Below are 27,079 nucleotides of genomic sequence, written 5' to 3'. Positions count from 1 at the left end.
TAGATAAATGCGACATAGATTTGTAAAATATTTTTTTACTCCCAAAATCTACAATACTTAAAAATAAAGGTTCCAAGTTTTTTTTTTTTTTTTTTTTTTTTTTTACTGCAACATAAACCATTTTTGTAAAGCATTCATTTTTAAAGAGCAATTTTTCCTTAATGTGAAGAACCTTTTCCACGATCACTATAAAGAACCTTTTGTGCAATAAAAAAAGAAACCTTTAATTTTCAAAGTGAATACAATATTATAGAGCTTATCTTAAATAGTATTCAAGTCAAAAAATATATATTTTCAGGCTACCTAATTTACATGCAGCTCTCACATGAACGCAGGAGACAATATATAAATAAATGCTCCAAAATTTGCTCAAGGTCCTAGGCCATATTAATGATTAAGCTGCTTTTTATATGTAGGTATTGTGACATCTTGCTGTAAATTGTTAAGTGTCTAATATGCATTTACAATAAAACATCTTAAAATAATAAAAGTGCAAATGAAGCACAGCACAAAATTAAAACGGCAAATCACTGTAAGGGTCTTATGCAAAAGGGAAAGTAGGTGCGTCTCTATTTAACCCCAGGTTATAGCTACATCCAGCAGAGTTCCCAAATATATTTCATGAGACCTCTCGGGTGAGTGAGCAGATTAGCTTGGAGCCGATGACAAAACCTATCAAGCCGCAGTTGCATAAGACAACACGAGCAACAATCACAGAAGTGTATGCATAAACATATCCATTTATTTTTTTATTGCAAAACACTGATACATATTTCACATATTATCCATACAGATTTCACACGTCGAGTATTCCCAGTCCAGTCGCTCATTTTCAAACCCATATGCTATGTAAAGCTCTCCCAGAGGAGAAATACATTTTGGAGAGAAAATAAGAAATAACCCAATTATTAGACCAATAACAAGCCCATCACAGTCTTACTAGCAACAAAATTATTTTTGCCCATCAAAATAACCAAATATCCAGTTTCACCTTCATCGGTCATCTTGCAAGCAGAGCGTAAATGAAATTTGGAGCACTTGACAACAAGAGGTTCTGACAAACTCACGAGAGCAAGAGACAAATGAGCCAGAAAAGCAGCAGGTTCCTCTTCTGTAGTTGAATGTATAACCTACACCAAAGTGCAAATATATAGATATTTGTGTGTATATTCATAGATTGATAACATAATACTTGATTGACTACAAGATCTCTTGCAAGAAAGTTGAGGTTTATGAGTATTATGGCACATTTCAAGACCATGGCTCAAACAAAAGTCACAGACCCAATTAGAATAAGAATAGGCAATGCAAAGTTTTACCAGACGTTAATATTGGATAACAGTACATTTAGAAAGCATTATGCATTAAGATAGCACGATGATTATCTATGTAACTATATACTTTACGGTTATGCTACGGTTTGCGTAATTCTCTCACATTTCAATTCTGTTATACATACTTTGCATCTCCATGCTTCTTTGAAGTTTGAAATCATCAAAGACAAAAATCACATTAACAAAGGTTTGAAACCAGCTGATGGAAACCACTGGCTCGTGCCTTAAGTAAATGTTTTAAAGCCTATAAAGACACTCTTCAATGCATACGCCGCCATTAAACTGCAGTTACACAGAGTATGAGCATGATGTCGGGTTTTTACAATATGTACCTCTTTATAAACATCCAGTTTTGTTCCGTTTGTGGTCCTAAACAGGAGAATATGCGATATGCAAAAGCATGACTTCACCACAGGGGTCACACGCAGTTGTTTTTGCTCAGTTTATATTGAAGGCAGCACTGTGACCCTGGACGGTTTACCACAATGTTTTAGCATTATTATATAATATCTATTTTAATTTACTCTATTTTGAGCGATGAAATAACACTCATGAAAGGAGGTGTTCTCAGCATTTAAACACTCGACTTCAACTCGTGTGCGACTAAAGTGACGTTCTGTCCACAATTTTTTGTCAGGTCTGGAGACGTTTGCTCCGAAAGGGCTCATGCAGTTATGCTTGGTCCATTCACTTCTGCTGGGACAATACTGCTAGTATTTTTCACAAATTGATTAGATTTATTAATATTTTTATTTTTTTTTGGTAAGAGATAAAAGAATTGGAAATTCTAACACCCTCTCAAGTAAATTTTGGACTTTTTCTTTTTCTTTTTAAAGACAGAGTGATATTTTTAGGACAAGCAATGTAAGAGAAAGATAGATACAGGATAAGCCAATCCTTCACTTTGCAGTCATCATCTGGACAAACTCTGTGAACAAAGACAGAAAAACAGGTAATAGTAATGAAAACCAGTCATAAGTGTCAATTTTTCGAAATTTAGATTTATACATCATCTGAAAGCTAAATAAATAAGTTTTCCATTGATGTATTGTTTGGGGAAAAAATACTATTGAAGTAAAGGGCAGCCACCATCTTCAAAATATCTCCTTTTCTGTACAACTTCAGAAAGCAACTCATGCAGGTTTGGAACGACATGAGGGTGAGTAAACGATGACAGAATTTTCATTTTCATACCTTTATGTACATAATGTATTAAAACAAATACCTGCAGAGGGTGACATTTCACTTTACAGCTTGATTAATATTTTGCCACATGCATAAATGTTTATTTTGAAATCACGGTGTACAATACATGCCGTGTATGATGTACTCTCCTGTGTTGGCAAAGGCTTATAAATGATTTACAGTATGTTACAAATCTAGTGAGATAATGCACACTGTTTCCAGTAGATGTTAAGCAATTCAAATTCACAGTGTATACAGAGGAAGAGTTTAGCCCCTTACACACATACAGTCTTCACTGGTAAATTACTGGTAAAGTTACCATTAATAGATCATGTGTGAACAGGGCCTTTTCAAACATCACGAAAAATATGTTCTGGCAATCATATCGATCTTATGGAGATGACAAGATTACTATTAAATGAACTATTATTATGTTTTTTTTTTTTTTTTTTTCATTTTACCTTAATTGAATGTAGTGTTGCTGGAAGGTAGTAAGTAATGTTGAGTAATTCTAGTCAATCAATCAGCATGTGCTTCAAAGCTGATGTTTTTTACACTTTCAATAACATTTAGCTTTTCAAGCAGGAATAAGATGGATGGCCAAATAGTCCCATGAGGTTTAAGACACTTGTTCATTTACATAAATTATTGAAATTTAAACTGTTATACTTATAACCATGTATACACACTTCATATAGCCCTTTATTAAAAACTGTAAAGTTTTTTTTTTTTTACAAATAATAAATGTAGTCAGGAGATATTGAGTGGTTTCCACATTTTTAACCATTTAAAATGCATGGAAAATATTTTCTATTTATTTAGCAGTCTATTTATTTAGTGGTTGAAGTCAGTATGACAATATGGGACAAATATAATGTATTAAATTAAAATGTATAATAATTTTATAATTTTATAAATTTATAATTAATAAATCTATGCATTTAGCAGACGCTTTTATCCAAAGTGACTTACAGTGCATTCAGGCTATCAATTTTTACCTATCATGTGTTCCCGGGGAATCGAACCCCCAACCTTGCGATTGATTAAGCACCCGTTTGAACCCTGCAAATAGCCATTTTAACACATTTTAAAATGCAATTTATTCCTGTGATGCAAAGATGAATTTTCAGCATCATTACCCCAGTCTTCAGTGTCACACGATCCTTCAGAAATCATTCTAATACTGTATTCTGGGTTTCTGCAGGACTTTTTTTTAGCTAAAACGCAAGACCTTTTTAAGATCTGCACAAATAAAAGTAATACCATATGAGTGGGGTTGGGCAATGTCTATAGTACCATAATAAACTGTAAAATGCATAATTTACAGTTCAGATACAAGTTTTCACAAAAAAAAAAAAAAAAAACATTTTATAAAATGCTAAACTTTACATTTCAACTTTACATTTCGAGTCAAAAGTATTAATTACTATATTAATTTTAACAATTATTATCAATAAAATAATATAATTAAATAATGCAATATAAAAAAGTGTTATCTCTATCATTTTCTGGGATTTTATCGATAACAGTAATAAGATAATATTTTGCTATAGAGTGCGTTATTGTGCTTATCTCATCTCTAATTGTGCTAACAGCTGGCTCCTGAATTTTTTTATATTTCTTCATCTTCTGTGTGTTCACAGCACTACTCTTTGGCAATTTTTTACTTTAAGCCATTTTTTCTAAAAGTGTGCACCATCTTTTAAGTCAAATTTTTGCATTTGGGCTTTTACCAAGCAAATGCAATCAGTATCAACAAAATTGATCTTTGGAATGCAGAGGAAACACAGAAATGGTGCATACTTTAACTTTTAATACAGAAATAATTAACAGATTAAGGGGAAGTCGTGGCCTAGTGGTTAGAGAGTTTGACTCCTAGGGTTGTGGGTTTGAATCTCGGGCTGGCAATACCCCGACTTAGGTGCCCTCGAGCAAGGCATCGAACCCCAACTGCTCCCTGGGGAGCGCAGAATAAATGGCTGCCCACTGCTCCGGGTGTGTGTTCAAGGTTTGTGTGTGTTCACTGCTGTGTGTGCACTTTGGATGGGTTAAATGCAGAGCACAAATTCTGAGTATGGGTCACTATACTTGGCTGAATGTCATGTCACTTTCATAATGTTTTGATATTTTAAATATAAGACATTGAAAAGTGATGTCTGAAATTATAAAAAAAAAAAAAAAAAAAATGAAAAGGTACCTTAAATGTGAAATGAAAACTGCCAGTAGGTGGCAGCAAGTCACTGTTAAGTGAGTCATTGACGTGAATCATTTACATGAGTGATTCATTCAGAAAATAAACCATGTTGTGTTGTTCAGAGAGGCAAAACAGCGCTGTGGCAGTGTTTGGAATGATTTTTGTTTTCATTTGTAATCATGCAGACTTCTGAAGAAAAAAACGACAGTATGTGCGCACGCACGTGCACTAGTCTAACCTGCTAGACTTCATCACGTACTGTAATGTATGCGCACGCGCTGTAGGTGTTTTATTTGCTTTCCGTGATATACTGGATAATATCAAATCGCACACAGTTAAAACAATAATTGCGATATTACTGCAGGATGATATCGGATATTAATGCATTGTCTTCTTATTGATCCACCAGTTCACATTTAAAGCTCTGCATGTTTGCAGGGTAAAAACATAGGTCAATTTTCACATTGGTCTGAACTCTGAACAAAACAACAGTTGTATTGAAAATGCTCATTCATTCTGCCAGCAGGTGGAGCTTTTGTTAGAAGAGAACTGTTTCCCCGGTAACAGCAGAACACTTAGAATGTGCAGCACTCATGTTTATTTAATGAAATCATAACTTTAGCCTTTTGAAGTTTCATCATCACATTCAGCCATATCGCAGTTCTGGTCTTTCCGTCCCCGAATTTATGACCTCTTGAAAACATAATTAAGACTTGTACAATTTAAGACCTTTTAAGGCCTTAAATTTGCTACAACTAAATTGAAGACTTAAGAGTTTTTTTAAGACCTGCGGAAACCCTTACTGTGTGCTTATTTGGTTCAAGAAACTTATTATTAATGATGTAAACAGTTACACTGCTTGATAATTTTATATTGTCAAACTGAGTTTAGGACAAATATACATGCCAATTCGAACATTAAAATGATTTTAACGCATTCAAGCACTAGACGATGTGAATAACAACCCAATACAGTGTTGTTCTATGTGCACGGCGCACACATATATTGCCATGTCTCAGGCGACTTGCAATTCCTGTATGGAGTTTCTTTTCACATCATCTTGCATTTGAACTAGGGATGTCAACGATTAATCGATGATCGATTAATTGTCGATAAGAGATGCAATCGATTAAGGCTATCGATGGTCGGTTAACCGATTCAATGTTGGGCTGCGTGCGGCTCATGCGCACTCAACACGTGCGAGCTGCTGTGAGTGACGGTGACGATATATAAAAGCATCATCATTCATTCACAATGTACAAATTAAGCTTTTAATGTGATTTAAACTTTAAAGTACATTAAAATAGAAACAACATAAAAGTTCTTCAACATTAAATGCAATAGAAATGTAGTTACTAATCATTTCATCAGATAACTGTTTTATATCGTGCGCTTTGCAGGGCTGCGGGACACAGTGATAGGACAGGTAGTCTATTCATTCCTACAACTTGTTAATTCATTCCTACGAATTATTAATGTGGCAATTGTCCATGTTTGATTAATTTTGTTCCCCAAATAACCCATGATTTAAGTGAAATAAGGGAACAAATTAATAAATCGAACGAATTCTTAATTCATGAAATCTTTAATTTCCCTTCCCATGTTTACCACAGTAAGAGATGCGAAAACAGTTATTAAAAGCGAAAGATAATAAAATAAACCTGGGAAATTAGAGGGTTAGACTATGAAGATTTAGGAAAAGAAACAATGCCTAAATATACTGAATTTGTGGAAATTCGTGACCAACCGGCAAACCAGAACAAAGCCGCGTAAATGAAGACTATGGGGTCCAAAAGCATGGTCGCGATCTAACATTTTCCAGTTAACCTATTATTCCTCTAATAAACAAAGCTTTTATACCACACTTGTCATAATCAGATCTTATCATTTCTAAATAAATAATTGCTGGATTCAAAACAGCGATTAATAGGCGCTGTGACCGACACATTCCTGGAGCATTCAGTTTAAATAGACCGTAGTATACCGGTCCACTCTTCTGTTATGCCAAGGACGTTTTTGCTCATATGAAGAGGATCATCTTTTCCGTCTATATGCGAATGCGTGTTAAGTACAAGCCTAGTTTACATTATAAATAATAGTTTAACATTCAAATACATTGCGAATATGGAAACATTTCGATTTGTGCCGAATGAGACATGAGCAATAACCTCCAAATAAATCTAGCCAAAGCCGCGCTCGCTCATCCTCGTCTGCACGCATGCACTGTCACGATCTAATGATTTTAATGATTACGGATTTTTAAAAATCTGACATTTTCTAGGACAGAATCCAGCAGGATCAAATTAATGTGAGCAACTGTGTTTTGGTGCAGCAGCGCCGATGTAGTTCACTTAATGTGCAGCGCAGTCACACGCGCTCCACATTTCGGATAATTTTATACAATAATGTCAGTTGAAAACATTGCAATTGTGCTTTAAAATACAACAACGAGCACCACAAAACCATTTAAAGATGCGCGTTCAGCGTTCTCTGTGCGGGATTGGAAACTGTCAACAAAGTAAAATGACCTCAAAAGTATGGCGCGCTCTCTTCATTTTATCAAATGATCATGACATAATCGCATCAATTCATTTTATAATCCTGCTACTAGCATTTTATTCAGACTAAAACCTCTTTAATTCAAGTGAGAAAGCGTTTTGTGTGTGTGTGTGGCTTTTGCACATCCTGTCATACCGCTGACTGCGTGCCTGCAATAGACGCATTTTGCAGTATTATGGTTAACGATTAATCGATTGTTAATTTAAACGACGATCGATCATGGAAATAATCGAAATTTGACATCCCTAATTTGAACAGATTAATACATACACACTTAGACCCATAAATTGTGTTTAAAGTAACCGTGCCACATCTACCAGCTGCTGTTGGTGTCCTTATTGTTAATTAAGCTTAACAATTAATAATCTATACATTTTTAGATAAATCACCTATGTACTGTCACTGCATTTCATTACATCATTACATTCTAGAACTGTGTTGAACATTGAGTGCAGGTGTAAAGAATAAACGCAAGTCAAAACACTTTCTCTAATTAAATTAAATAATAAAATGATCAACATCTAACCCCACTACTGAAAACCTTCTAAATAAATAATATTAGAATATTTGTACAATGTTATTTTGGTTAAGTAATACTACTCCCCCACCACCCCCCAACCCAAAAAAGACTATGTTCCACAGCAGCTCACCTTCATAGTTGACTTGACCATCTCCATCAATATCTGCTTCTCGGATCATCTCATCCACTTCCTCATCTGTCAACTTCTCCCCCAGATTGGTCATGACGTGACGGAGCTCAGCTGCACTGATGTAGCCATTTCCATCCTGAGAAGAGAATATTATGCACATCAGGTTGCCATTTTTTGTTATGTAGTGTAAATATTGCTTTTGACCTCCAGGTTAAGGTTAAAACAAACTAAATGCAACTAAAAAAACTGATAAATTGGACATCTGCAAGTGTTAAACATACAGTATCTACTATAAATTGTTGAAATGCTACAAATTTTCATCACGCCTACAAAAGGCTGTTCAAACCAGGGATGTGTAAGAGCACTGGCTCTGCACCAACCGATTAGTTACTGCACACACTGATGAAATTACTCAGACTGATTTCCCTTTGCCTGCCACGAGCATCAGTTTCTCACTGAAACCCTTCTAAATCTCTGGGTCACATCTGAATGCACTGGCTTTCACTTGTGGCTATGCGATGTTGAGAAGGTGAGAAGTAAGAGTGCGTTTTCAGACACATCCAAATGTGTGGCAATATTTTTATTCTAACGGGTATATTTGTTCTTCTCAGAGTCATGCATTCCACTGATGAAGATCCAGTTTCATCATGAAGAAAGTAGCTTTTAGAAACTTGCCTGTGACAGCAGGCTAAAAGTAGGGTTGGGTACCAAAACCCGGTGCCATATTATGTAACCGGTATGAACCGAATTTAATCAAAACGCAGATTTCAGTGCCTCTTAAATGTCTGAACGATTGTTTGAAATATTTGTCCTGGCTCTTGAAATGTACGCAAGAAGCAAGGGCATTGCTAGACTTTTTTAATGTGACTATAGCATTTAGCTCCACAAACTGTACACAAATTCGCGATCGCCTTAGAGTCAGTCCCCTTAAATTTCATATGAAAACGGCGGCAGACTTGTCTCCTCCGTCTTTCAGCATGTTCTTCAATCCGCAGACTGTGGTGGAGCAGTACGAGCGGACTCAAACAGAAACCGAGTACACAAGGTGTGTTTATCGATAGATTGTTATAATATCTGTATCTGTGCAGTTCTTTGTCATAAATACAGTTTACAAAAGGTCACGAGGGAGCAATCTGTTTCCCATCTACTGTAAAGTTTTCACTCCATTCACCTCTCATCACACTAGGGGTGGTGAAAAAAATCGATTATTGATTAATCGCGAGTATGTTATGGACGAGTATGAATCGATTATTACATTTTCAAAAATCGATTTTTTTTTATTTTTTTTGCGTTATTTTATTTTGTCAAAAAAAATTATACCGGGAGTTGAACGTCACGAACGCGCCCAGTTCCAGTTATCAAGCAGCCAGAACAGGTGTGTAAAATGGAAAAACCAGGAGCGAGCAACCAACCGAACCACCCAGCTCCATCTGAATAAAACCTGAATAAAACCGGCCGATTTTGTCAAATAGGGTGTCAAATTTCACGCGACCTCCCCTGCACCAGATAGCAGACATGTAATACTTAATCTCTGACTCAAAAAAACGTAATGCTCCTTAACAAAATCTTCGAGAGCGCATTGAATCAGTGCGAAAAAAAGCGGAGCTAGTGTGAGAGTGAGCCATTTTATCTGACCAATGTTGTCAACGTCAGCGAGTATTGGCATTAGATTATTATTATTATCATTATTATTTTTATTATTATCTAATGGCATCAATAAAGCTTCAATAAACCCGCAATGAAGTGTTGGGACTTCTATTCGCTGACACTGATTCTGAAGGGGAATATCTGTATCCAGAAGATGACGGTGATATTGAAAGTGAAAGTACACCAAGCACAAACGGTGAATCCTTTGCCCAATGTAAATGGTCCTTTGCCAAATGTCAGAGGTGTGAACAATGTTTGCAGGGGTCGGAGTGTTCATTGCGAAATTAGCAGGCGTGTTAGTGTTGCAGGGACCAAGCGGGAGATTTTTACCGCGCTAGACATGTATATTTGTCTTCTGACCGCACCTCTCCGCAATCGCGGTGACAGTATTGTAGTGGAGACTTTGTCTAATGCCTCTGGATATGTTAGACGAGGTCGAAGTATTCATAGGACAGTTAGGAGGCAAGGTGGGGAGTCGCAATGACCCTGACAGTAGTCCGAGCTGTGCACACTCGGCGCGTGCGCGAGGCAGATCTGGCCGCGCTGCTCATAGCAGAAGCAGAGGCGATGTGACACGGGGCACAGATTTTGAACTAAAAAGGTCTTGTCTACTTGTGTTTGTGTGTCATATGAATAATATATATGTGCCCCATACATGGAATCAGAGTGCCTGCTGCATGTAGTAAACTGAAAATCCCAACCGCTACATGCATTCGGTTTGTTTCTACCATTTATTAGTAATGATTTACACAGTTTGTTTACTACTTACTGTTGTGAAATGGAAAATCAATAATCGTTAATCGAGAATCGTTAATAATCGAAAATCGACTGTAATCGAATCGGGACTTCAATAATCGTAATCGAATCGAATCGGGAAATCAGACAGATTAACCACCCCTACATCACACCGCAGCTGTTTCTCCAGCGGAAATCTAGCCCTTAACACATATGAAAGCATTGTTTAATTAGAATTATTTAAATATACTTAATTTATTTATACATACTTTATACATACACTACTGTGCAAAAGTCTTAGTCAGGTTAGTATTTTCACCCAAAAGAATGGTGTTCGGCCAGTTATTTATATCTTTTGCTGTAGTGTGTCAGTAGGAAATATCAGTTTACATTTAGTTGGTCTCCGTTTCATCAGTTTCTTCATGTAATCAGACAGATTTGATGATGGTGAGATCAGGTCTTTATGTGGAGAACTGGCTGTTGTCAGACTGCTGCTGCTTTCAAAAATCTATCTAGATTATTATACAAATTTATGGCAAAATTAATGTTTGGAAATGCAAACTGATATTTACTATTGACACACTACAGCAAAAGATATAAATAACTGTCTTAAAACCATTTTTGGGGTGAAAATACTAATGTGATTAAGACTTTTGTACCGTACTGTACTTAACAAATGTATAAAGTTGCTACTTTATAAAGAATGACCATACAGTCATTCAAAGAACTGCTGAAAGACAGTGACAGACAGCAATCAGTTTAACTAAATATCAGAGTGTATGACAGAGATACAGTAGAAACATTATGTGTGGTTTTGTATTAAATAATGACCCAGATCATGTAATACATGTATTAGCCTTAGAGTAAGGGAAGCTTGGGAAATTGATCTTAGGAAACGAGTAGACAGCACTGTGTTTTAAATTGTGTCTGATTGACAGAGTGAACAAATGAAAATAATTTTATGTCAAAAAAGGTGGAGATTTAGACCACACCCAAAAATAATCAATGGTTATGGAAAAATGGCAGTTTGAATGGGTTTTACAGGCAGCAATTTTTTTTCACAGATTTTGCACTGGCGAGATATTTTGAAAAAGCCCTATTGAAACAAATTCCAGCATTTTATTTTTTTTTCGAGGAAGGATCATTGTATGAGAGTTAGGCAGCAGTCTCAGGTAATTGGTGCCTAATATTCCTGAAGATGATCAAACTTGCTCTAGTACTTTTAGAGACCTGTTTAATATGTTTTATAAAATTTAAGTTAGAATCCATAATCGTACCCAAATATTAAACATTTTTCAACAATATTTATTACCTCTCCTTTAACTAGAATATCTGGACAAAGCTCATCAACTTTCTTGATCAAAAAAAAAAAAAAAAAACATTCCCAGTTTTACTTACATGCAGGATTCATACTTAAAATAGTATTTTTCCAGTTTAATAACCACAGACACTACTTCATATCACGATTTGATTTAAGTGTATTGACCTCATTTTAATTCATCCAAAATGTCATAATTTTTTGTCACACCTGTTTGATGTGTTTAATTCAATTTAGCTTGAAGCATTAAGTCAACTTTCATCTCGTTTTTTCTGAATAAGGACACATGGAACAATAAAAATGTGATTTAATTTATAACGATTTATTTAATATTTATACTTATACTATTTTATTAAATTAGATGTTTGGTGTATCTGGCTATAAAATGGTCATCCCAAGTTCAAAGCATGTGGAGAAGCAATCAAGAGAACAAAAATCTACATTTACATTTAATCATTTAGCAGATGCTTTTATCCAAAGCGACTTACAAATGAGGAGAACAATAGAAGCAATCAGAAGAAACCAGAGAGCAACGGTATGCATGTGCTGTGAAAAGTCTCCATTAGTTCAGCACAGTACACATACCGTAGCTAGTTTTTTTTTTAAATAGAATAGAATAGAATAGAATAGAATAGAATAGAATAGAATAGGTGAGTGCTAGTATTAGCTCGTCAGGTGCTGGCGAAAAAGATGCATCTTTGGTACTTAAGCTGTTTTAAGCACTCTCTTATGCCTCTGGCCTGATGCAGCCTGTGCCCATGTGGTGAATAATATTACCCACTGTCTGGAAAACACGCCTGTGCAGCTCTTACATAAACACTTCGCATCCTAGCAGCCACATGGTTTCAAAATCAGTTAGTCAGTGGGTTGCCTGGATGACTAGTCGACTGATCGTTGGCTTTAGGGTTCACCTGACTCTAATATGCTGTTTACAATGACACATTCTTGTGTTCAAAAGCAGCTACCCCGTACATTCATTAAGATTATTTACGATTAAATTTCATGGATCAGTTCAATGCTTTATCAGCTGTTGTTAACAGTGACATTTCCTCACCTTGTCAAAGACTCTGAAAGCTTCTCGGATTTCCTCTTCACTGTCTGTGTCCTTCATTTTCCTTGCCATCATGGTTAGGAACTCTGGGAAGTCTATAGTTCCGTTGCCTGTGGACAGACAATACCATATTATTGCCATGTACCACAATATTAAATGGAAATGAAAAAGCTTCCACTAGTGCATCTGCACGAGGCTTTAGTCAAAGCTTCACTGTCATGAACATTGCCAACATTTGCAAGCTCTTGTTGAGATCTTCCAGAGAAGTGCTCATTCTAGAAGCCTGCTAACTTCTAAACAAAACCTTGTTACCTGGTGGACTGATATAAACATCCAGCAAATCAGAATGGATTTTCTGACAGCTCATCATTTTGGTGTGTAATGTGTATCAGGTGGTCTGTGAATGGTTTGAGGGCTCTCTATGTGCATGCAGACTGAGGGTGAGACCAACCAGAGCACTTTGGACCCACAGAGGTGCACACACTGCCCTCCTAAGAAAGACACTTAACACCAGCTTGATCTAGGACAGCAGTGTCCAATCCTGCTCCTGGAGAGCCAATGTCCTGCAGAGTTTAGGTCCGGGATGTTTGTAGTAATCTTGAAAACCCTCATTAGCTGTATCAGGTGTGTTTAATTAAGATTGGAGCTAAACTCTGCAGTGTAGTGGACCTCCTTGAGAAGGACTGGACATTGCTAATCTAGGGGATGCTGTATTGTACTCAGCTGCTACATAAGAAGCCACACAACTTTACATGACTAAACTAAATCACTTATAGTATCAAACAGAAAGGATAGCAGGACTGTGGAAAGTTATAAGTGTTTGTAAGTCTTACCATCAGCGTCCACCTCGTTGATCATGTCCTGCAGCTCGGCCTCAGTGGGGTTCTGACCCAACGAGCGCATCACTGTGCCCAATTCTTTGGTGGTAATGGTGCCATCGCCATCTTTGTCGAAAAGTGAAAACGCCTCCTTGAACTCTGTTTAGAATTACAAACATGTAAGTAGCGTACTTTTTTGTAGGGTTCGCTTGTTCATTTCGTCGGCCTAAACACCTCTCTCATTCTGCAGCATGTCTCCATGGCAAACGCACAGGGGGCAGGGTTGAGCCCATTTGGTACTACGGGAGCCCTGAGTGGAGCGTCGGCGGGTGTTAAAAAGAAAACCAATTGTCATTCAAACAAATTGGTGTAAACGACACATTCGAGTTAATCGACGCTTCCATAAATATTTAGTTTATATGTAGAGTTACAATTCAACTAAGTGCAATGGTGCAAAGAAAAAAAAAATTTAGTAGTGCTGTCAATTGTAACTTAGTGTGCATTCATAGCTGGTGGCCCATGTTCCGTAAGCGCCACCTTCTCTCAGTGAACTGGTGTTCTCATGCAGCCCCTCTGCTTTCTTCTTTCATTCAGATAGGTTTTATGTAGTAAAGTTTCATGAAGCTAAAGTCAGACCAAACTTCTCCAGGCCCCAAAAATACCCTTAGACTCCAGAGGGTTAATGTCAGCCCATCCTTAATGAAGTTGCTTTGAGTCATAACATGATCTTGAGGCTGCAATAAGGTGTGTGTGTGTGTGTACTGATGTTGTCATGTGTGACGATTTTATTGGCATTGGTGACCATTCTGAAGCCAACCATCAGAGTTCACTCACCAGCGATCTGTTCCTCGGTCAGCTGATCTGCCTGCAGAGGGAGAGAAAGAGGAAGTCAATCAGCTCAGTGCCACATCACTATCAGACAAGCTCCAGTTTGGCAGTGTTCACACACCTCTGACTAAATGAACATAATGAAGGACATGCTTAAAAATAATCCTTTATAAATATCCACCGCAGTTAAAATTAGACGGTGCCACTTAGGGGGTCATGAATGCAGCACAATTAAAATGATTGCGCTTCTCTCTGACACGGAGGTCATTACTCAATTATTAAAGAGGAGAATTCACTCAGCGTGATTCAGCGGTGTCTTTTCTTCGAGGAGGCAGCAGAACATGCTCCCTCATATTCAAAGGTGGGTGATTCATAAAGCTTGGAGCTTAAAATGGACTGGGTGTAAAATTATTTATAAAGAAACAGCAGACATGGCTCTGACTCATCCACATATGAGGCAATGACAGGCTTTAATGCGTTTGGCTCAACATTTGTGAAATGAGAAAATTACTGATATAAATGTCAATAATCTCAATAACAGGAGGACACAGCGAAACAAGATATATAAATAATATATAATAAATATTTGCAGTATTTCTCAGAGGGCGGGCTTCAGGTATAACTTGTTTGAAGTAATGGTGCTTCATTTAACATTATCCAGAGAAACAAATGTTAATGATAAATCCCCTGTTATGTTTGTAGTGGCTACTGTATACAGGCCACCAGGGCACCATACAGACTTTATTAAAGAGTTTGGTGATTTTACATCCGAGTTAGTTCTGGCTGCAAAGTTTTAATAGTTGGTGATTTTAATATCCATGTTGTTAATGAAAAAGATGCATTTTAAACTCTACTGTGGTTAGACAACATGTTAGGTCCTACACATTAGTGCTGCTGGGCGGTATTATACCAGTTCAAATCGAATACCGGTGTTTATTTTTTTTGTGATATTAATTTTTAAAACGCTGCAGTATTTGTATGACGCTTTTTGTTCGGAAAGCGGTACTGCGTGACATTGTTTCAGAGAGGTCCTTTTTTAATGTTGCACACAGCAGAATGTGTTACTAAGCGTGACAGTGAAGAGGAATAAAATAAAACAAAAGTTCGGAAACTGAAGTTGTAGAACTTGATGACACTGAAGAACTTGTGCCAAAACTATTTTCTGCAAATGTTGTTGGCCATTTACTCCAGCACCGCCATAAACATGTCTTGGAATATCAAGAATGCATGGAACTAAGATCAGCGTCCTCCACATCGGCAGGTAACACTGGAAAAATTAAACAAGTCAAAGTCAGTCAAGTTTCTAGAGGAACTGACAAGAAAAGCAAACAATGGATCGAGATTACAAACTATCACTGTCCACTTAGCCAAAGACATGTTATACCCAGTCTAAAATACTTCATCCAAACAGCAATCCCCAACTTGTAACAACAGCACAGAGCCAAGCTAGAAGTAGACCTGGCGACTGTCTCCGACTTCGCAGCAACGACAGATATGTGGTCTAGTCGCAGTATGGAGCCATACCTCAGCCTGACGGTACATTTTATAAGTGACGACTGGGTGTTGCAAAGTCACTGTCTGCAAACAAGCTACTTTCCTGATGACCACACTGGTGAATTACTCGCAGCAGTCTTGCAAGAGGCACTTGATTGCTGGGGGTTTGAATGCAGAAGTTAGTGGCCATCACAACAGACAGTGGCGCCAACATCAAGAAGGCTGTCGAGCTGAATACCTGGACAAGACGCCAGTGCTTTGGTCACAGGCTTCACCTAGCCATAGTTATTATAATAATATTAAACTATAATCGATTGTTGTCAAATTATATCAATAATACATGTATAATGAATATATATAATATATATTCATTATATATAAGGTATAAATAAGAGCTATTGAGACTATAGATTAATGAATCTGTTATTGACATTAGGATAAGCAAACTAATATAATAGTTTGTCATATTTTTACAGAGAGAGGTGTGAAAGAGGCAGTAGGTGTCTGCAAAAAAAAAAAAAAAAAAAACAGTCAGCCTTCTCATACACTTGGAAGAAAAGGAAAGACCCGGCCATTGCTCAGGATGAACTAGGCATGGGCCAGTTCGGCGTCCAGTTCGGCCAGCATGGGCGTCGCTAGGCTTTTTTAACATGGCTATAGCATTTAGCTCCATAAACTGTACACAAATTTGCAATTGCTTCAGAGTCAGTCCTCTTAAAATTCACATTTAAAAGGTGGCAGAACGGTCTCCTCCCTGTCTTTCAGCGCACTCTTCAATCCACAGACCGTGGTGGAGCAGTGCGAGCGGACTCAAACAGAAACCAAGGACACAAGGTGTGTTTATCGATAGATTGTTAGATTATCTGTATCTGTGCATTTCTAAATACAGTTTACAAAAGGTCACGAGGGAGCAATCGGTTTCCCATCTACTGTAAAGTTTTTGCTGTTCATTGCTCATCACACCGCAGCTGTTTCTCCAGCGAAAATTTAGCCCTTAACACATATGAACGCATACTTTAATTATACTTACTATATAAATACACTACTGTGCAAAAGTCTTAGGAACGTTAGTATTTTCACCCCAAAGAATGGTGTTCAGCCAGTTATTAATATATTTTGCTGTAGTGTCAGTAGAAAATATCAGTTTACATTTCCAATCAACCTTTCATTTTGTCATAATTTTAATAAGAATCTAGTGAAATGTTTGAATGCATAAGAAGTCTGAAGAGTGCAAATGTGATAAGTTACTCATACTATACAACAGTTCAATAGTAAGTTAATATTGTGTTATTTTAGACCCAATGTTGTCTCAAAATATTTCTTGCTGAACCTACTTTTTGTAATCTCTGTTTGATGCTTTACACAACAACGGCTTTAAATGATCTTTTAGAGTAATTTCCTCAAATCTGATGTGCGATTAATTCGATTAAATCACCACATCATGTAATTAATTAGATTTAAAAAATTGAATCGCTTACCAACACTAATATATATACAGTTGCGTACGGGACTAGGGCTGTGCAATATGGACAAATAAAACCTATCACGCTTTTTTTTATAAATTTTGCGATTTCGAATTTAAATCACAATTTTGACACACACAGACATGCTATACCGTCATAAATGCATTCAGTATAAATTTAAAACATATTTCCAAAAGAAAACCAATGAGAGCTAGGGGTGCTCCGATCACAATCGTCCGAAAATGAATATGGATTTCCGCATCTTTCTCAGTTAACAATGGCTCTGTGTAGTAACAGCTGCTCTATGTGAAATCACGCACCTGATGGAATTAACCGCTGATTAGAGAACCGGCTTTACTGACGAGATGCACATAACGATCGGCCAGTCATGATCGGCGCAGCCCTAATGAGAGCTTTATCAAAAAGTTGTAACATGTCTCTAGAACAGACATAAGTCAAAATAATAAAGTAAAGATGTCAAAACAAAATTTATAGACATACTTCAAAAGATAATAAAAAAAAATACAATTAAACCCGTGTTCAGGGATTTATTTATTTATTTACTGTAGCGGTGCCTCAGGTGTTATATGTTTTGCCCAATATATTTATTGCCCAAGGTTCACACGTACTCCGTCTGCAGTGCGTCTACAGTAAGTTATGTGTTATATGTTTTGCCCAATATATTTATTGCCCAAGGTTCACACGTACTCCGTCTGCAGTGCGTCTACAGTAAGTTATGTGTACGCGGTTCAGAAGCAGCAACGAGAGCGCATTATTGTAAGGCGAAAGCACATTGAAATCATGCGCGAGCGAGATTTTCTTTGCTCTGTTAACAAAACCAGACGCGTGTGCTCAGATCATATTAAATCTTTTCGCAACTTTCTATTTATAACCTTTTATGTTCTCATCTTTTTTACTGCATGCAGTGTGAACGTTCTGATCCGTTAACATGGGCTCGAAAAAAAAAAAAGGCTACGCATCACAGACAGTGTGTGAACCTGGAGTTAGGTATATGCTCAGTCTGCTCTCATTTTATTTCCTTCCCTCCACAACAAATCCAGAGTATTTAACAGTATTTAATCTATATAAACGTCAAGCCAAAAACAAATTAACTTAAAGGGAAACTGAACTCTACCTCTCGTTCGGCACAAATCCAAATGTTTCGCAACATATTTGGATGCTAAAACAATATTTATTACACATAAGTTTTACACTTGGCTCGCATTATCTACATAAATCATCATCCTTCACAAAGGCTATAACAGCACAGTGCATGCTCTGTTCACGCTGAACACAACAACTATTTCATTTGAGCATTTTTACTTTTATATGTTTCTTTGTATGTTTTGTTTTGATAATAAACAGGCTTCGATGTCAAGATAGCAAAAATGATGGCGCCAGTGCAATCACTGCATTGTTTTCCCAACTGTTATTCATAATTAGTCAGATACCAGCGCTGGTCATACAAGCAAGCTATCATTCATCACTGTAAGGCCATCCTTAAAAATATTTTGGTTTGCAGTAACAGTTAAAAAGTTTAAAAAAGGGTCGGTAGGTAGGTCTATATTTATTTTTTTCAAGTTTCACTGTAAAATACAAAAAAAAAATTACAATTTTGGTGATGGTGATTACGTAGCTATGAATTTAAACATATTAATATATTGTGACGTCACTGGCTGGGTCTTCAACCCGTGCATTTGGGCGCATCATTGCAAACCTCATTTTAATGCAGGCTATATAGACCACAAACAAATTAAAATCTTTGTCAAAAACATGTTTATTGCATGAATTTCAGGTGAGAAGAAAATTAGTTATACTGTTTTACTTGCATCCACCGCTAGGTGTCAATGCAACCTACAAATGAGAGACCGTTTACTTTGCTTTCTTGGGTTGTCACTTTGAAAAAAAAAAAGTTTCTGTTTGATTTGAGTGACAATTGTTCATTGAATCGATTGTAAAATCGATTTTGCATTTCTAGATGCATTTTATACAGCAAATAAAACCAAATATAGGTAAATCCACGGACAACGGGCAGGACGAATGTAAAGATTCAATATATTGGTAAAGACCAATATTTCTGATGATTTATTGGCGTAAAGTTATGTGCACAATGACAAACAGAAGTGCAACATTCTCGAAAAACAATAAGTAGAGTGGACTGCCATAATGCAAAACATTTACTGCAGGCTTCAACATGGCTGTGTTTACGATTAGAAATGCCAAATCGCATAGGCGATTCTAGCCCGAATCTGTATCTGTATGCATAAGACAGAATTTACATTTCTGTTGTAAAAAGAGAAACATTGTGCTGTTATGCGTGAGTGTCTAAAGCTGCAGTTGCTGTGTTACGCGTGTTCCAAAAAAAATACATATATAAAAAAATTTAAAAAACTGGACGCGCTACGAGAGAAGGTCGTTAAAATCAATTTCCTATTTTCGTTTTCGAAACTTGTGTTGGTTGATTCGTGCAATAAATTTTCGAACATAAAGTGACAGTCAACACGGTCACGGTTTTAGACTAGACGGGAGAAGGGATGGGAAAAGATCTGGGCACAGTTTTTCCAGAACTTCGTACCAAGTAAAAGTAGTGTCGAGCTGTTTTAATGAATGTTTTAGATGTATTATGGTGCCCGAACCCGTATGACTTTTGAACAGTGACCGCAAACATTTTGTTTACTGCAGCAGCAGCCATCATTACAGAGCGAGAACCGTTGACTCTGACTGAGAGTATGAGACGAAGCAAACGCACAGGCCATAGTGTGACAGTCTTGCTTTTTTTGCAAGATTGCTTTTGTATTAATTGTTTGAAGAGTAAAAAAATAAAAAATTGGTCGGTCATAAATTGACAGGGTCGGTCGGGTTACAGCAAACAAAAATATTTTTAAGGATGACCTAAAGCCTTGGCAAAATAATCATCAAGAAAGGAAGAATGAAAAGAAAAGAAAACTGTAAATGTTTGCAAAATAGAGAACAGCTTTCCGCCCCATAGTGAACGTTAGATCGCGTCAAAATGAATAGAAACTCAGCACACTTTGTTTCGTTAATCTGTTAATGATTTAAGTGAAATATATTTAAGCTTTTGTGCTCTGGTCCGCTGATGCTCTTCTCTGTTTCAATGGCAAATGTTTTAGCAATGGCAAAAAAAAATTTGTCATGCAATTAGGCTAATCGTAGGAATGCTAACAGTAGGTGTGGGTCCGCTAGCCAATGGTGGCGCCCAGAGATGCTTCAAAAAAATATGAAACCCTGCACCCCTGCTAACAAGACCAGGCTCCTGTCTAAATTAATGGGCATAGAGTCAGAACTGCACTTTCACTGGTCACCGGGACATAAAAACTGCAAGTACAGAAACAGCAGTAAAAAAATGTCAAATCGCATGAAAATGTTGATGACTCTGCCCCAAAATAAGGTTTAAAATGCCTTTTTCCCACAGGTTATACTTTTACTACGCATGCGCAAGGGTTCCTCAACCGTGCGCATACGTCAGTGGAGCCAGACGATAGGCTTAAATGTTTCCCGGCTTGACTGTTAAAAGCAGATGATTGGCTTTCCAGCGGGAGGGGCGGGACATGTGCATGAAACCGCCATCTTTGCCGTTACGGGTTTTCCTTAGGGATGCACCGAAATTTCGGCCACCGAAAATTATCGGCCGAAAATGGCCTTTTCGGTTTTCGGCCGATAGACTTTTATCACCGAAACAGCACGGCCGAAATGTTGTGATGACGCAAACAGAAACCGCGACCTGCACGTGCACCACCATAGCGCAGACCACGAGCTCCCCGCGACATTCACTTAACACCAGTGAGAACATTCTCTCTCTTCTTATTCCTTTATTCGCAGCACTAAAGCGTCTCCTAACAAAGAGATTAAGACGGACCACGAAGTAAAAACAAAGAAAAGTACAGTCTTATAAAGTCTGTGAGCACACGTCTCACTGAGATCTTTTCGGATCCTCTGCACTTCATCGCGAATGTGCTTGATCCGCGTTATAAAGACCATTACTTGGATGCGGAAATAAGGCAGCGCACGAGAAATGATCCAGACCGCGCTGGATGCGGAGAACCCGCGTGGAGACGGAGAAGCGCCAAGCGCAGGAGACAGATCAGAGCGCAGAAAAAAAAAGACTCGTCTCTGCACCAGATGAGTGGCATGCACCATCGTTGTCTGATATGTTCAGTGAAATTCTGCAAGAAAGTGCCTCAAATAATAATAATAGGTTGGCTATTTTGTTCTTAGGCTACTATACACACACACACACACACACACAAACATATATACATACATAATATCAGATTGTAGCCATATTTATGCTAGATTTTCTGCTAGATTTTTGCTTTAATTTGATAAAAATGTTTATTTATGCCCTGGCCCTATTTAAATACACTCTCTCAAATATTTCTCAAATGTCAGGCAGATGACAAGCTCAACTGCTCAACAGCTAGATGGTTATCTGTCTGAAGTCCCCATCCCCAGAAGTGATAACAGTTTTGCCAACTGGAGAAGTAATGCACTTTCTAGTCCTACTTAGAAAAATTTCAAATGCACTTCACCTAAATGCACTTTGTTTTTATGAGAGAACTGTTCATTTTAAAACCTTTCTGCAGGCCAGTATAGAGCTGAAGATCTTTGCCCGAACCCGACGGGCGGTCGGGTTCGGGCTTAATTTCTATCATCTTATGCGGGCTCGGGTCGGGCTCGGGCTTGCGCTCCGGTTTGCGAGGTAAACGAGCAGTCATGTGATGTGTTTCGATTAGCGCGAGAAAGATGCGAAAATGAATGCTGAGCAGGTGTAACGGAGGCTTGCCTCTGGTGATTACGTTTTGGTTGCACCAGCAACTAAAGCAAAGTCTGAGGTGTGGAAAAGTTTTAACCATGCTTATAATGAGAATAATGAGTGAATAATGACGCACCATCATGACGCACGCGCAGGAGCGCGCTGAAGACATCTACAGTGGATTCAATCATTTTCCTCCACATAAACATGTAGACCTAGCCTAATCTCTGTGAGTAAAGGTTTTTCAAATGATAACTAAATATTCATTGAGTCTTAAATGCATAATGTTGACAGAGTATTTATGCTAATGTTGGCATTATTCTTTTATTAAATAAAGCAAATCCGGCGGAGCCTTTATCTTAATTTCGTTATTGTCAAATACCCATCTTAATTTAAAATTTATCTTAATTTAATTTTTTTTTAAATGACTCGTTTTTATTGGTGCGTTGGTCTATTTATAGGTTAAATGAGCCTATGTCTAGAATGCTGAGATGTTACGATGTGACACAGGACTTATTTTATTTCTTTATTCCAACTTCCAAGTGGTCTAGTCTACGTTAGTTAAGAGTAAATTATGTTAAAACATGAATAAATTGCTCATTGTTGGCAAAAGGCAAAAGAGCTGTGTGCGTGCGCACATTTGAATAATGTCGGGCTGTAAACGGGTTCGGGCTTTAAAAAAGCTGTCAATCAAAATGTACTTGTTGGGCTCGGGCCGAAACCTGTCGGGCTCGGGTCCTGTCGGGCCTAACTTTTAAGGCCCGATTACAGCTCTAGGCCAGTAGGCCTGTACATTATTATTAAATATACACGAGTGGGATACATTTTTAGTTTGAATTTTATTTTCTACTGTGCATTGTTGCAATGTGCTTAATAAATATTTGCATCTTTTGTAATTATGTTTTTTTTTTAAATAAGTTATGTAATTGTAATTATTTTTGAAACTTTAATATTAATTTATGCAATTGCAATGTCTTAATTTTAGTAAAGTTAGTACACGGTCATAGCAATAAATGCAACGGTACTAATAATTGGCATATTTTCTTTCGGTGTTTCGGTTTCGGTTTTCGGCCTTGGTTTTCTCTTTTTCGGTTTTCGGTTTCGGCCAAGAATTTATTTCGGTGCATCCCTAGTTTTCCTTATATAGTTGAATTGAGGATTGAGGAAGTGTAGTGGTGTAAATTATGATTCTTTCAAGAGATTCGTTGATCATCAGTTCGTTCACCAAGATGATTCGTTCAGTGATCATTTCTTCGTATTACACAAAATATGCCAGCAGGTGGCAAAAAAAGAGTGTATTATGTTTTATGTCTTAAATCAAAGAACGTATTCACTTGTTACAAAAACTGATCTGCCTTTATAAAAATGTGTGCATAATTGCATTCAATATATAAAGTCTAATTAAGTTGTTCAGATGAACAAAGCACGAGGTTTTCTTGCCTAATTAGCATTTTAATTATTGGGACAGACAGTTTGTATATTATATATTCACATTAATAAATCGGGGATTAAACGTGGACTTCTGTATGCTAAATATCAAAACAAGTGGATGTGCACTGTATCTGTAACTGCGCATTGCATTTTACGAGATTGACATGCTAAATGGCAGACTAACCCGGTTTACTCTCATTTATTTTGTTCACGAACGAGATAAGCTATACCAGTTTATTTCATTCACGAACGACGTATCCGTTCATTCAACTCATTCACGAACGACATGTGTGCCAGTTCAGTCATTTCATTCACGAACGAGATGTACAACTGGTTAACGAACGACATCAGTATCAGTTTCAGTCATTTAATTCACGAACGATAAGATCTCGTACAGACTCATATGAAACTGTTCAGTGAAGAGTGTATTCGTTCACTACATTCAACAAATCACATGCTCTCTCACATTTCATACTCGAAGGCTATTTGCTCGAGGTTGAGTAATTCTTTGACAGGATGAAATGATTCAGTTACCCGGGTCACTGAGCTGCACATGTGCTGCTTATAGCTCCACGCTGCTGTGGAGGGAGGAACTGCAGTGAACGAGAAATATGAGTCAGTAGATGTTTCTCAATGTCAAGGATACGTCCTTGGCAGGACTGGTCCTTCCAAGTCACTTCCTTCAGAGGCTAGGCGAGACTCCTCTTTCGCATTCGGAGAACACGTAAATGGAACAGGCTAGCAAGTGCACTTAATTGCGTCATTACGTCAGTGAAAAGGTCCGTTTGAATAACGCTGTGAATGGTATCATTAAATTACTTTGGACAACTTAACTAGCTATTTATAAAAGAAATGCAGATGACGCAACCAATTGTTAAATGACAGGTCCGGTTCAGCTAACCATTTGTATTTGTATAATTTACAATATCAATATGGTAGTAATTTGTACTAGCATTTAAACATCAAACTTTACTTATATTTACTACAGTTATAAGAAATTATATTTTTGAATTTTTGAACTAGATAGAAAAACTGCGCGCATAGGATTGTGGGTGATTTGAGAGCACGAAGAGCGCGATATATACACATATGCATCCTTTCCTGTGTATGGGTTATTCTTCGAATGAAGGACTCAGTCCTTGGTTGAAATTCTGAGGAGCCGACATTGGAACAGTCCTTCAACGGATGTCGATGACGTAGCATCCTCGAAATACTGGCTTTCGAGGATCCTTCCTTGACATTGAGAAACACCTAGAGGATTGCGTGAAAGAGAATGATTCGTTCACCTAAAAGATTCGTTGAAAAAGAACGATTCGTTCACGAACGACACATCACTAAGGAAGTGGCATGTCTCTTATAAATTGTCTCTGCCTTTTCTCAACTCTGTTGTGTAACGTGAAGCATAATAATCGAGATAATCAAGAAACAGCACTACCAAACTAAGAAATGTGTAACTCAAACTTTAGGCTGGCGCAAAGCAATGCCCTCCATTCAGACTGTATCAGACATCAGATGCACAGGTGCCCTTCAGGATCAGCTGAACCGATGGTTAAATGCCTGCTTTGGATGCAGGTGGGCTGCCGTCTCCATTGCTTCCGGCTAACATATTCTGCACACTGCTTCTCAGGCCCCTATACCGCATTTCAATGACTGCAGCAATTACTGTGGATTAAGTGGAGCATGAGAGGACAAATGTTTATCATGCAACAACAGTCCTCTCTGAGGTGCATTCCTATTTGATGAGCGGGCGCGTGCGTCTCATAGACTGTGGTGCGTCTGCACTGCAGATCCAGTGTCAGCGTCAGCTGCACCAGCTATGATTTGGTTCAATGCAGAGGGAAATTGGGGAGGGGGCCAACCGGGATCCGTCACTGCAGTTCAGCCAACTGCAACCTCACTGTCCACTTCATTCATAATTATGCCTTATACAACTACCTGATCATCTTGAGGCTGCGAGAGGCTGAATCGCATTTTTTTAACAACCGGTGCGCAACAGCTACTCTACATGTTGCAACTTTGGCCCATGCAAATGCATCAGAGAGACAGTCTCATATTCGCAGGACGTTTGCAAACGTGCATGCAAAGCAAATATATGGAGCAAGCTAAGCGGCAGATTCTTCCTGAAATGAGGAACTCGAGCGCATATGCTTTGCTGGTAGTTATTTTTACACCGCCACGCCCACACTTATCCTTCTGTTAAAGGCAATGAGCTCAGCCCATGTAAAATTAGCAGCCAGTCGCTGTTCACACATGGAGATGAACAGAAACACTGCGTGAAGGCAACACGCATGATTCGTTACATACTTAACTTTGCATACTTAGTCATATGCATCTAAGAGACACTCAACAGCTCTCAATGCCGTGGATTTACCACCATGCATGCACTACAAATATGCATTACAAGACTCTACTGTGGTAAAATAAGCTAACGTAGTTGTTTTAAAGAACATTCAAGAAACTCAGTACAGAAACTGGTGCGCAGGTGATTGACAGCGCGCTAAACTGCAACGTTATTAACGTATTTATGTAACGTTAGCCCTTTCTGAAATCTCTTTAAGATTAATTCATAGAGGATGGTATATGAATCTCTTATAATACATACAACACATGTTGATGAGCATCTGTTGGATACCGCTGGATAACTGGCTAATTAGCGGGGTTGTTTAAATAAAATGTCGATGAGTTGCGATGCATTTTCACGTTTAACTAACGTTAAACCTAAAATACCTTTTGTACGTTTGACCTCATAAAACAGTTTTAACAGAGCTTATATAATTGTTACAATCGTTATTATTAGCAGTCAAACTGTCTGACAGGATGCTAAAGCGGCTAAACCGTTAGCTAAAATAGAAAACCCGGCAGGCTGTACTTACCATTCTTAAACAAAGACCGTCCGGTAAATATGTGTAAAGTCAGAAGCAGAAAGCTGTTTGTGTTTTAAACGTGGACGTATAAACGCAGGATCTGCTCCTGTGTGTATGGATGTGAGTGAGTGACCCGCAGAGTGATGTGTAGTAATGCGCCGCCCGCCGCTGCGCTCTGGCCTCATTTACACTGTATCCCTCCGCGCCAGCTTCAACTCATTACCGCACACAGATACATTCATACTGTTATAATGGTTTATCTTCTGATTTGGTGGATAATAAACAGGGATGGAAAGTATTTCAGATACTAAAATAATATAGAAATATTATTTTGAAATGTAAAGCCTAATGTAATCTGTATTTAAATACATTTAAGTTTTAAATAACCAATATTTTACTACAGGAGATTTGCATCCTAGATTAAAAAGTAATTCTCAATTTTTACTTTTCTAATAAAATTAAATGTGTGAAATCTAATATAAATAATAATACTTACAGTAAGGCAATTTACATGCTTTCACAATTTTTTTATCATTATTATTTTTTCTAAAATGTAACTTTTTTTCTGTTTCTGTCTCCTCCGGCTGATGATTTGACATCGCAACTGTTCGCACATGCTCCTGCACACTATGGTGATGACTAAGGTGACAGTTCTTGCTGACAGCACTGAAAGCCCCTTTCTCTGCAGCATCCTTCGAAAGTTTATATGAATCTCTGATTTTGTGTTCAATGAT

The 27,079-nt window shown here is 37.7% G+C and overlaps 1 protein-coding gene across 2 annotated transcripts; it reads right to left on the bottom strand.

Moving 5' to 3' along the window:
- Nucleotides 1-720: 720 nt before the first annotated feature.
- LOC128028785 (calmodulin-1) lies at nt 721-26,525 on the bottom strand. Of its 2 annotated transcripts, none has more exons than XM_052616116.1 (6): nt 26,355-26,524; nt 14,326-14,356; nt 13,507-13,650; nt 12,677-12,783; nt 7,923-8,058; nt 721-2,262 (listed from the first exon to the last, which is right to left on the bottom strand). In XM_052616116.1, the coding sequence occupies exons 1-6, from the start codon at nt 26,355-26,357 to the stop codon at nt 2,234-2,236; spliced, it is 450 nt and encodes a 149-aa protein (XP_052472076.1). In that variant the 5' UTR covers nt 26,358-26,524; the 3' UTR covers nt 721-2,233. The 2 variants fall into 2 exon arrangements, with proteins under 2 accessions (XP_052472076.1, XP_052472075.1); XM_052616115.1 differs by lacking the exon at nt 721-2,262 and adding an exon at nt 4,587-4,759 and having other exon boundaries at nt 26,355-26,525.
- Nucleotides 26,526-27,079: the final 554 nt, after the last annotated feature.

Source organism: Carassius gibelio, chromosome A15 (genome assembly GCF_023724105.1).
Source record: "Carassius gibelio isolate Cgi1373 ecotype wild population from Czech Republic chromosome A15, carGib1.2-hapl.c, whole genome shotgun sequence".
NCBI lineage: Eukaryota > Metazoa > Chordata > Actinopteri > Cypriniformes > Cyprinidae > Carassius > Carassius gibelio.
Note: the sequence above shows the minus strand (reverse complement) of the source record. Positions and strands in the feature narration are given on the sequence as shown.

Excerpts from the sequence above, each read along its gene's own strand:
- LOC128028785 (XM_052616115.1), bottom strand. Across the intron at positions 13,651-14,325 it reads GACCGAGGAACAGATCGCTG|AGTTCAAGGAGGCGTTTTCA; the intron begins GTGAGTGAACTC and ends AATTCTAAACAG. Across the intron at positions 4,760-7,922 it reads TGGTCAAGTCAACTATGAAG|TGACTTGCTGCCACCTACTG; the intron begins GTGAGCTGCTGT and ends CTCACTTAACAG.